The 12,425-nt window shown below is 40.2% G+C and overlaps 1 protein-coding gene across 1 annotated transcript in view; it reads right to left on the bottom strand.

The window, feature by feature from the left end:
• USP10 (ubiquitin specific peptidase 10) overlaps nucleotides 1-12,425 on the bottom strand; it is a 46,457-nt gene that overhangs the window by 18,060 nt on the left and 15,972 nt on the right. Inside the window, exons 2-4 of the mRNA XM_058845875.1 lie at nucleotides 8,898-8,966; nucleotides 5,747-5,792; nucleotides 201-1,220 (exon numbers count right to left, since the gene is read on the bottom strand). Of these exons, the coding sequence (XP_058701858.1) occupies nucleotides 201-1,220; nucleotides 5,747-5,792; nucleotides 8,898-8,966 (1,135 nt within the window). The remainder of the gene's footprint in view (nucleotides 1-200; nucleotides 1,221-5,746; nucleotides 5,793-8,897; nucleotides 8,967-12,425) is intronic.

Here is a 12,425-nt window from a genome sequence, read left to right as displayed (position 1 = left end):
GATAATGACATGGCAATGCCTGCTTGGAATGTTTACTCGGGGGGATACAAACTGGCTTATTCAAATGACATCCTTCATGCAGTGTTTGAACAGTCAGCTCATTACCAGAGGAATGTTCTCTATCAATACTGCACACTCCTGTTTACAAGCAGAGTTAATACCCTTGCAGTGTAACATCCACTCGTGTGTATTAACTATACCTGCAATCTTTATGGCTACGGGATCCTCTGAAACTGGAACAGGTCCCTCTTTGACTTCAACCTGTTTTTCAGGGACCAGAGGAGATGTGGCAGGAGGGGTATACTTAGTCTCAACATAGACCACAGATGTGGAAGCAGAGGGCTTGGAATTGTGAAAAAGACTAGCCCACGATTTTGCAGGCTGATTAACGGGGACTGATCCTGCAAGCGGGACCGTTGCCTCAGTAGTAGGTGAAGCTTCCTCAGGCTTAGCTTGGTCTGAGTCAGTGCTTTCCACAGTGTGCAATTCTACCCCATTGGCAGCTGTGTCCTCACCAGAGGATTCAAGTGTTTGTCCATTAGTAACGCCAAGAGTTTCAGTAGTATCAGTACCAGCATAAGCCTGTACAACAGCTGTCCTTAGGGGGCTATCTCTGACGGCCTCCGAGGGGAGGCAGAACTGTTCAGAGTGAGCAAGGCGGCATACCTCGGGCTGCCCGGCAGTCCTGCCGGGGGCTGCGGCACCGGGCTCGGCACACGCAGCTCCGGCCAGGAAGTCCACGGAGCTGGCGGGGCTGCTGCAAGTCCTCGGCGTGGCCAGGGAGGGGAGGTCTCCTGCCAGCTCCGCGTCCTCCGTGCTCAGGCTGTTGAGCCCCGCGGCCGTGGCGTGGCCGTTCACCAGCGCCTCCGGGGCAGCCACGCCGTCAGGGACGTCTTCCAAGTAACTGTAGTATCCAGGGGGTCTTTTTTTCTTCTTTTTCCGCTCCCTCTGCCCGAGGCCTCCGGCCAAGCCGTCGTTTTCAGCGTTGGAGCCGCTGTCCAGAGCCAGGGTGGGGTCACTGAACTGGCAGTCAATGGAGTTGTAGTTTGTGTCGCTGAGAGCATCATCTGGGGTTTTCTGAGCAGGTGCACAGCTGAGAATGAATTCTGGAGCCTGAGGATTCAGAGTACTCGAAATACTGTAGTCGGTGTTATTTAGGACAGATGACTGAGTCTCAATAACTTCATTAACACCAAATTCAATTCTCTGATACTCTTCCCCTGGACAAGAGAAAGCAAATCTCAGTTAGAGAATCACATTGAATCAAAAAGCTGCAAAAGCAAGAAAACCACTCTCCTATTTTCCAGTGACTCAGAAAAGAAAGTACGCTCCCCAAACAAGAGATTCTCATTCTCAAACATGACGACTTTCAAAAGATCATTTTCTTGAACATAGCAGAGCATGATTCAGGTTTTCTTAACCAGAGTTACATAATTTCCAAATCAATGCACAGCTCCCTGCACATAACCCCTATTAAATTCACCTCTTAAGAAAAATTAATAAAGTCCAATGTCTATAGTAAATTAATTACTGGATAATTGCCTGTAAAATATGGTGTAATACTTAATTCCACACTTTTTTCAAGCCAGTCTGTTCAATTGACAATTAAAGCCTTTGCCATTTTAACTTTCCCACATGTGAGGTTTGCTTTGTGAGGGGCTGGGTATGGTTTTCCTGGTGAGATTCATTATAACCAAACATTTACCATAATCCTTAATAACTAAAAATATATTTATTAATTGCACGGAACACTGCAATTAAAGCTTTTGAACCTCCAGGCTCCTTTGTAACTTCTTGAATTTTATCACAATTAAATTTATTACTGTGTGAGAGATATACGAGTCCAGGATTTTATGACACAAAATACAACATATTCCTCAACATAAATAAGCGTTCAACTTGTACACAGACATTGCACTGGGGACTTATGAAAAGGTTTGTGGTTTTTTGTTGTTTTATTGATTTATTTGCCCTAGAACTAAAGAAACACCAAGTAATATTCTCATGGCAGGCTGCAGTACCACAAAATATTTTCAGTCACCAAGTTCTGCAATTTCCTGGAATTTATTTATTGTTATTATGTATGTGTGCTAACTGGTAACACTGAACACTTCAGCTACAACTATTTCTGTAACTATCAAGTAAAGATATAAAATTAATGAAACAGTTTCAGGAATTTTGATGCTAAGCTGACATTTTAAAGCTCTGCAGGTCTTTATGATGTGTATGTTACCATTTCAAAGACATTGCATTTTAATATTTTGTGTTTCCTCAACGATAGAGGCTAAAACACACATTTCAAATTTTTTAAGACTTACTACAGAACCAAATAACAATAGATATTAATTCAAAAGGAATTAAGTAGATACAGCACTAAACTTTTAAGATTTTGTGCAACTTACATTATGCATGTCAACAAATACATATTTTCAAGTACATCGCAGGCTCACTAAAAATGAGGTGGAATTTTTTCTTTAAACACAACAAAAAGCAACCAACAGTTCCCACAAAATAAGTTATTTACAGACCTAAATAAATAATCCTATGGGAAAACAATCTAGTAGGGAATATTTTGATTTATGACTGTCAATGTGAAAGTTTTGCAATTCTGGATTATTTTCCAGAAAAATCTTCTTACAAATAATTAGATTTAAAAATGTGAAAGGAACAAGAACCTGTATTTTTTAATATCAAATGAAGAGTAACAAACATTCAATGTGTGTTGAGGTCTGACTTACCCATGCAATACCAACATATTATGATTTAATGAACGAATTATAAAGATGTTAATTGCTTTTCTGCTTTGATCTATTAACCTGACTAAATGAGAAGCAAACACGTCACATATCAACTTCAATCTTGCTGCCAGTCACACTAAAGGAGACTTTTTAAAAATAATAAAAGGGTAAAAATTCCACACACATCTGGTTTCTCTAAATCATCTTAGGAAGAGAGTGCGTTTCAAATTTCTAATTTTTTCCCCTCTCCCTGTGAGACAGCATTTTTGACACCCTGTCTGCCATTCACCAACCACTTCTGCAATCACTGATGAGCCATCACCACCCAGAAGAGAGGGCTGAAGTTCCTTTTTAAAAAAATCAGCAGCCTGGAGCCAGGGAGGGGGGGAGCTGTGCCTGATCTGCACTGGAGAGGGAAGGGCTGGGAGAGCTCAGGCAGCACTTCATGTTCCAGAGGCTGTCTGTGCACACACAGCTCCAAAACAGCCACTGAAAAATCCACAACAAAACCATTCTTCATCAGTTCATCTGCTCATGGAGTGACTCCTCAGTCATGAACCAAGAGCTGGTTCTTCCTACCCTCTGTTGCAACAGCACAAAGCACAGGCAACAACTGGTAATACACAATATTCCTCCTACCTTGATACAAATTAATTACTGGGCATATTTCAAGTCCCTAGCACTTCGAAGAATTCAGGACTTTCCAAAATCCAAAAAAACCAGAAATTGCTTCAAAACAAAGAACGTGGTTTCCCTCCATGGGAGAGTCAAGGCTATCAGAGCCCAAGGTAAAAGCTGTCACCTTTGTAGCCCTGTCCTGCTCCTCTCATCCCAGCAAGCTCCCAGCTCTTGTGTGACCCAAAGCCAACCTGGCAAAAAAACATCACCTAAAGGAGCCTTTTTTCTAGTTTTGGTGAATTTATCAGCTTATTGTACACTAAATAACCACAAGTGCCCACTCAGGGCTAGTGGGGAGCAGAGAACAGAACACATCCCTTGCAGTCATGGCACAATGAACAGCATAGGCTGAAACCTTGCCCAGAGCATAACTGATGTTGCAGCATTTAACACATAAATTAGGAAGTTACAGGTGAGCAATTAATCATTGTACCTTACAGCAGGATTAGATTAATAAATACCAGTAGCTACTGTACAGTTAGTCTATGGAATGACTGGCAGAAGCTCATTTGCTATAAGATTGTGTCAAGTTCATTTGAGAAAAATAAGAGGTTTTTTTTTTTCCTATTTGTTTTGACTTTTCACTTTGCTTCAGGGCATCTTTGTTTCAATCTAGTTCACAGCTCCATTTCTGAACGGACTGAAACAGATCTTTGTGCCATGAACAACATGGCACACATATTGAAACAAGCACCAACAGATGCTCCAAGGACAGCCTATGTGCAACTCCAGAATCTGTGAATGCACAGTACTAATTAATGTCAACAGAGTTCTGCAGATTAGAGCTCAAGCCATGATTTGATTACTCCTAAAAGGTATTAATATTAATATTCTGATTCTGTAATAAAGTTAAACACTGAATATAAGTACAGAAAAAAATGAAGACTATGGGGAATGGTAAGGTGTGTGTCATGGTAAGTGTGTATCATCGTATATAAATATAAATATTCTACATAACCAAGCATTCCAGTTTAGTTTGCACAGCTTCCTATGCAGCCATCACAGTGATACTGGGCATGCACAGTACAGTGCAAGCTTGTTAAAGACATTTTACAAGCAAAACCTAATTTGCTGTCATTACCTAATCTCAGGGCTGGGAGGGGTTCTCTCAAGGTCTAGGAATGATCTGAAAGACATTTGTACAAACCATCTTTCTGTATGGCATGTGAACATTAAAATCCCAGTCTGAAAGAACAAAACTTAAATCCAGTTAGACTTAGCAATACATGACTGGATGCCCCTGTCACCAAGAGACAATTCACACCATATGGTCTTTTTAAAGAACTTTTCTAACCCCCATTCAGAACTACACAGGGTCCTAAAACTGGTCCTGTACTAAATAAAACTGAATTGTCAGAAGTGCTGCTGATTGCTCTCAAATGAGACCTGTAGTCCTTCTTTCTGACTGCCTGTCTTGTTTATCTTCAAAAGCAAGGCCAAAGTCTCCAAGCAAAACAATCAGATGTTCTTAAACACTAATGTGTAGTTTGGTTCTCTTTTGAGAAATGTTCAGATACTTCCATGATTTTCTAAGGAGAGCTGGAGTGATTCTCATATACATCTGTCTAAGTCTTGGCTTCCTGGCTCTCCTCTGCTTCAGGGAGGTAACCAAAAACTAAATTACCTGCTGCTTAAAACACCGTGGAAGTTTGGTTAAAACTATTTACAGTGAGGATCCCAGGGCAGCTCCTGTCTACCTGTCCACTTCTTGCAACTCCAAAGTAAGGTCAGGCTGTAAGAGGTATGGGCTGAGGCAGAGGAGACCTGAGCATTACAGCTTTAAAAGGGGAACTCTAATTTATTTTTACATCAAGTCACACTTTCATCAAGAGATAAAAAAAAAAAAAAAAAAAAAAAAACACCAAAAAAAAACCCCAAACAAACCAAACCAGGATTCTCCAGAAAAACAGCGAAGCCAGGCAGAAACAAGAGTCAAAGGGAGCACAGAACAGAGCACTGCTTGCAGAGCAGTCTTGCTGTAACTGTTAGAAAATACTCATGCTACAGCTCTCCAGCCCCCCTCATTTTCACAGCCACATCCTACAGTGTTTCCACAGGACTCTAACTGTGTGGCAGCACAGCGAAGGAGGAATAAGATGCCCACTGTAATTAGCTGAAGTTCAATGCAGGATTTTAAAAACCTCTCACAGATATCATTCATTCAAGTTTAAAAAAAACAATCTGCCTAATATATGCCTGTGTAGGTGCTGAGCAAGTTCTAGTAATTACATTTAAAGAGAGGTTAAAGTAAATCTCAGGAAAGTGTCACAACCTTGAAGTTTAAAAAAAAAATAAAAAAAATCTTGATTTCTTACCATCATGAAACTTACCTGTGGATTTAATACCACATGAAACTGTTTCATTGTATGGGGGGAGCTGTACAAAAAAGAAATGAAACTTATTTAAAGGCAAAGCAAATCTATGAACATTTCATAGCAGTTTCATATGAAACATCCGAATCCTTTAAAAACATCATAATCGAGATTTGATTTTTGGAGAGGATGCCTTGAACTCATGCTTCTATATTTATCAAATCCCACACTGCAGCTTCAAGCATCCCTGCAGATTACCACAAGTACTGAAAGATAAAGATTATCTTGGTTACACACTACAGGCTCACCAACCTCTCAAGCAATTCACCTCCCAGCATCAGCATCTTTCTTCATAACTCATTTTAGGATGAGGAACTTATCCTCTTTTTAGACAGAAGCTGAAGACAGACCAAATTGGGAAAGGATAAAACAAACTTTTGCCCAGCTACCAATCACACCTGAACCTTTTGACTTTCAGCCTTCTCCAGTGTAGCCCTTGAAATGTTTCAGCTAAGGTGGATGCTTGAACACATTGAACAGCCTAACCATAATGTACCCACAGCACAGGGTTTGGAAATACATCCCCTATAAACACTGGCATCATTTTATGGCCTCAGGGTTGACAGAACCCTATGGTGCAACCACAGGTGGGCAATTTCTAACTCCCCTTGCCTGCCCCTAAAGCTCCTGAGCAGCTGAGAGCTTCTCCTGTGCCTGCAGAACTGGCAGCACTGCCACACTGCATTCCAGCAGCTCCTGGAGAACGTGCAACTGCTTCTGCAGTGGGAGATACAACACTGAGGGCACAGTGCAGCTTTACAATGCTATTCTAAATAGCAACTCCAATGGTGTAACAAATAAAAAATTGCTTTATTGAAGTTTTCAATTCCCTAAAGCTACAGATACTCACATGTTGCCTTTTTAATGCACTGCAGACACCAGTGCATCAGAAATGGCAAGAAAAATATTCCTGAAATTCGATTGCAAAAGAATATGAAAGAAAACATGCTGTAAATCCATTAATGAACCTCAATACATCTTAATGTATCATCTTTTCAAGTAAAAAATGAGAATCATTGGGTCAAGCTCCATATTAACTTTGAACATAGGCTCAATATGATTTTAGTTAGAGCTAAGAAAATTACTCTAAATGTCTACAGCGAACAGCTAATGATAAACTTTGCAACTTTTGTTTTTATCTAAAGCAAAGACCTTCAGAAAATAAAACAATTTTTTAAAAAGTAGTCAGCCTCTTGGTCCCCAACATATCTGATTAATCAACAGCACTTTTGCACAGCTGACTTGTTCCATACAACTGGGTCATGTCAACCATCAGAGCCAACAGGTATGAGACCAAACAACATGTCAAAAAATGTCACATGTAAAAGGGACATTTTAGACAACAGGATCACACAATCACTGGGCTGGAAGAGACCTTCAAGACCCCTGAGTCCAGCCCATGCCCTAAGACCTCAACTAAACCATGGCACTGCGTGCCACATCCAGTCTTTTCATAAACACATCCAGGGATGGTGACTCCATCACCTCCCCAGGCAGATACCTCCAGTACTTTATCATTCTTTCTGTAAAAATCTTTTTCCTAATATTCAACCTATATTCCCCTTTAGCTTTAACTACTCCCTTGCCAGAGTTCCCCTTGGGTCTGTGGTTAAGGGACCTCAGAGGTACAGCAGCACATGTGGGGACCATCCTCAACGCGATGTGTGTCAAACATCACTGCAGCATTATCATCTCTGGCTTGTCCTTCTTGAATTTCACCCTGCCTTTTTCAGACCAAGTTTTTACACCAATTAGTATAAAACTAATAAGCATCATTTTTATTTCATCATCCAGGTAATTAAAACATTGAATTGAACCAGATCAAGGACAAACTTAAGGAACATCGTTCAACAGCTCTTTATTTGGACAGCTAACCAGTAAGTGGTACACTGAGAAAATGAAGTTACACTGGTTCTTGTGCTGCAGGTTCATACTTTGAGAACAGCTTTACAGAAGTCAAGATATGACATTTCATCATCCCCAAAGTGGTGGAACAGTTGATGGGGGCACTTCAGGTGACACTACATGTGATGACAATGTCACACTGCTATGACTGCATATATGGTGGGAGAACAGCAGGATCATCACAGCTAACAGATATTACCTAAAGATCTCTTCTGCTTCCCCTGGACCAGAGACACAGCTCACCCCTCTAAAAAGCAAAAATACTCTTTTTCCTTTCTGAACTTCCCTCACTCCCCACCCCACCCCATTCCCTTTGTGCCCTTTCATTGTTCAGCAGTTTATTACACTAATTATCCTTGGAAAATTAAGCTACAGGAAACTAAGTCACATTAACAATGGTTTGTAAACTGTGACAAAAGGATTTCCCCATCTACAGCTCGAGTGTTTGTTTCCTTTATGTTGAGAGAGCAGGATGGAAGCATGACTGAAATGTCTGAATGGAAATGTCTGGAGGAAATACATGGAAATTGACCCAGAGGAAAATTATTTTTCAAGTCTAGAGATGAGGACAATGGGATAAAGCTCTTCCCTATGAAGGAAAGTCATTCTCTACCAAGAGCTACAGAGAATAAGAGCCTACAATACTATGTGAGTATGTAATGAACTCCAACACACAAAGACAACTGTTCCCACTCTGTGGTTCTCCCTGTCACTAATTAGCTCATTATTGATGCACTTCTCAGACCTCACACACAGCCTTCCCTGTGAGCACAGCTTTGAGGGTGAGCAGGACTCCACCTGGCCAAAAACAGTAACAACCCCTGTGCTTCAAAAGGCTCCCAAGACTTAGAAGCCCACCCTACAACCAAGAATTCTGCTGGGAAAGCTCTCAGTATCCACCCTTAAAAAAAGCCACCAAAACTGTGATACAGGGCTGGAAAATTCACTGTCAACATCTCACCACTACTGTCAGCTAGTCCAGCTCTGAAACATGACAAGCAGAAGGTGGAACCATTAATTTATGTCTAAAAATTGACTTAATATCCACATACATGGAAAGAAGACTACTGAATAAAATTTTCAGTTTGTAAATTAGCAAGCCGAGTGAATGATCAATATTTGTATTGTTGTATTTCAAATTCACACAAAGAGAAGGAGCTTTCAAATGTTATTTCTAAAACAAGTTTAAAGTAGTAGATCTTACCTCAACAGAGCATCGTGGAGTCACAAAGAACTGATTAAATTCATCAGGGCTGAACTCCCCAAAAATATACTAAAAATAAAAGAGAAGGATCTTTGTTAAAGAACTATTTATATTCAATACAATTAATAAATTCATATTGAAATCCATTAGGATACTTGAATTCAAAAATACCTATGTGCTGGGTGTCAAAAACTCCCATCTTTGTTCTTTCCTATATCTTTAGCAAAGAACTTCAAGCTCTGAAACTGTAAGGAAAGCATTTTCCTTCAAATTCCCACTGGAGATGATCACAAACTGCTCCTCATCTTTTAAAACCATCATGTGGGATGAGGAGTTGCATCAGTTCATACAAGCCCCAGGCAAAGGCTGGTTTGCCTTCTAAACCCACCCCTCACAAAAGGAAAAAAAAAACAAAACAAACCAAGAATTACTTCTCCAAAGAATTACTTCTCCAGAATTCTGCTAAACTGAGGAGTTACACAAGACTAAGTGCACCTGAGGGCACAAAGAAATTAAACTGCTCAGGTGTAGGAAAATACACGAAAGTCATCAATTCTGTTATTCCTATGCCTGAAGCTCTCCATAACTAACCTAAGATAAATCATCCTTCTCCAACATTCTCTTCTGTAGCTTTTCAGGTATTTTGTATCTAGATACTCTCTGGAAAAAAGTACCTAACAAGACCACAAAGAAAATTACACAAAAATGAGAAATTTGATTTACAGAAAACAAGATTCCCAAATAAAAGGCCTGAGCTGCTGGCATTTCACAGCACCTGGAAGTTTCTATAAACTTCCACCTCCAGGTGTAGTTGACTGAATAGCACCCAAACATTCAGGACAGTGATATTAGCACAGAAAGAAGTTAAACAAGGAGCTGAATAAACTGACAAAATAGACAAAGAGGAATGAAAAACACCAGTCTTGGCATGTGGATAAAAGCCTGGCCCAGTACATCACAGCCCCCACTCCCATTTATCTCCGTGTTCTCCCAGGGTCATTCTGGACAATTCTTTGCCTCCTTCACCCTCCCACCAGAAAAGCTTTTTCAGCAGTGTGGAGTCTTGCTCGTGGCAAATCCTTAGCTTGGCTGTATTGAGACACAACAAACCAGAGTGCGAGCTGAGCCAGAGAAAAGAATTTCTAAAATCTGGGAAATCATCTCTGCTGAAGTGCAGGCTGCTGCCACATACTGCACACACAATAACCCAATCACAGGATTTTTTTCCAGGCTTTAGGTGGTTTATTCTAATGGAACTTGCTGTTTACATGACTCACAGTCATCTACATTCATAAATTTCAAAGCTTAACTGAAAGCCAAATTCCACAGCAATTACAAACCATCGTTTTCTTACACAAAAAGTGATTTATACACACACCACTTTTACATGTGGCAGAGTGTGCCCATTTTAATGGCCTTCAGGGATTTAAAAAAACTAGAAATGTAATCTGGTTTAGACTACAAACAACTCTAACAGTCAAAACAAACTGGAACATCTGTGATTCAAAGGGTGAAGAACAGTTAAACATTTAATGCTTCAAAAACTCTTCCCTCAGCCAACTGCTGCCCACCAAGGGAGAATCCAACACCCAAACCCAACAGATCCCTAAATTGTACCCAGTGGCTTCACAGTTCCTGGCACAGGACTCAGGCTCAGTTTGTACTTTCAATATAACCAAGGCATTTTTATTCAGCAACATATGAACTAGAATTTATCATATTCCAAAAACAAACCTAAGAAAATCACTTGCTGACTCATCACTAAAATGATGTTTTAGGAGGTATTTTTGATGCTGTCATGCAACAGAACAAAACAATCATCTCAAGTGTAGTCTATTAAAAGTTATATAAATCCAACCCTAATTTTTCCATCTAGTAATATAATAATTTCATTAAGCAACATTTTTAAGCAAAGTATCACAGGCCTGGTACTTCTAAGCTTTTTCAATGAAGAAACACAAGACAAAATTTGAATAAAGTGATCATAAATTAACTGTTTTAATGGTGTGTTCATATAGAGAAATTTGTGTCTATGCAACTCTTCCTGCATAATTTAAAATAGGACTTTAAATATTTACCAACATCTCATCCTAGCCAGACTAAAGCTCAAAAAACCCATCCCATTTGAGCTTGAATTTAAAAGAATTTGATCTGATCTGTTTTTATCTACCAATGCTTTACACCAGCATTAAGTCACCAGTTAAAAGATCGTTGCATGATAACCAAGAGAAACAACATTTCAAAATAAACTTAAGGCCACAGGACTGATGACATTAAACCTGCCCAGTTTAACCAACCTCCTCTGCCTCCAGTCAGCCTCATCTCTCCAGAAATAACTTCTGCAAGCTGGACAGAATTTTCTACCCTTTTTGAGACACAACTACGCACTTGAGTGAAAAAGAACCGTGATATCACATCCCTTGGCAAGTATAACAACTGCTACCAAAAAAAGGATTCAGAGGGGGAAAAAAACCAATGTATTTTAAGCAATTTGAAAGATGCTGCAACTCTCTGCTTGCTGTCCATCCATCCATGCATCCATTCCAAGGAATCAGTGTACCTGGCACTCTACAAGTTACCTGTGTAAGGAAATACTTGTTTAGCCCTAAAACACGATTAGCGTAGCTGCAGTACTTACCCTGCACCATTAATTCAAATCTCAAAGGCTTTCCTGCATTTTAAATGCCCAGGTAATAAGAAATTTTAAGCAAGAGCAGACTAAGATCTCATAAAAAGCAGCACAAGAATAACCTCATTATCAACATGAGCTTTTGGGGCCTTAGCTTGTTTGCACCCTCATAATTACTCCACCTAACCTCAAAATTCTCAAAGTTGCCTTCTTTTCCAAACAGGTAAATATACAATAAAATCTAATGCTTGGAACACCAAACATTTAATTAAATTACTTACACAACTTACCAAGCTACTCACTATCAGCATTAATTTCTCCCCCACTCTATAAATAACATTTTAACACATGGCAGAGATACATCAGCACGTGTTAAAGCTCAGCCAAATGTGTTTCAGATGATTTCAATTCCAATTTTAGTATTTTCAAGTGTGTAAGAAACACACACCCATTACAACTCCATCAAACTGATGCCTTTAATGCCCAGCTAACCTGCCCCACGCTGTCCCAATCTCTGCTCCTGTTTGTCACAACCCTTCAAGGTCCCAAGCAGGGATAACAGACGGACTTCACAAGCTCCAAGGAAAAGTGGGAGTCAGACACAGACAGCTCAGGGTCAGCCTTGGAGCAGGTGAGAGATTGTGCTGTGCTCATAAGCTGCTTGTCCTGCTCCATCACCGCTGTGCCAAGGCAGCAACAGCCTTTCACCTGCACAGCTCTGAGTGAAGGTCGGGCACTGCACGTGAGCACAGAGCTCACCTGGCCCAGGCAGCAACAGCCAGGCCTATTCCCACCAATAACACAAACTCAGGGAGTCTGGCAACATACAAACCCAAACATTAAACCTGTGAAAAGTTGAGGTTTAATGAATATCTCTACACAAATTTCATTTAAAGATA

Source organism: Poecile atricapillus, chromosome 10 (genome assembly GCF_030490865.1).
Source record: "Poecile atricapillus isolate bPoeAtr1 chromosome 10, bPoeAtr1.hap1, whole genome shotgun sequence".
Taxonomy (NCBI): Eukaryota; Metazoa; Chordata; class Aves; order Passeriformes; family Paridae; genus Poecile; species Poecile atricapillus.
This window is presented reverse-complemented; position numbering and strand designations above follow the sequence as displayed.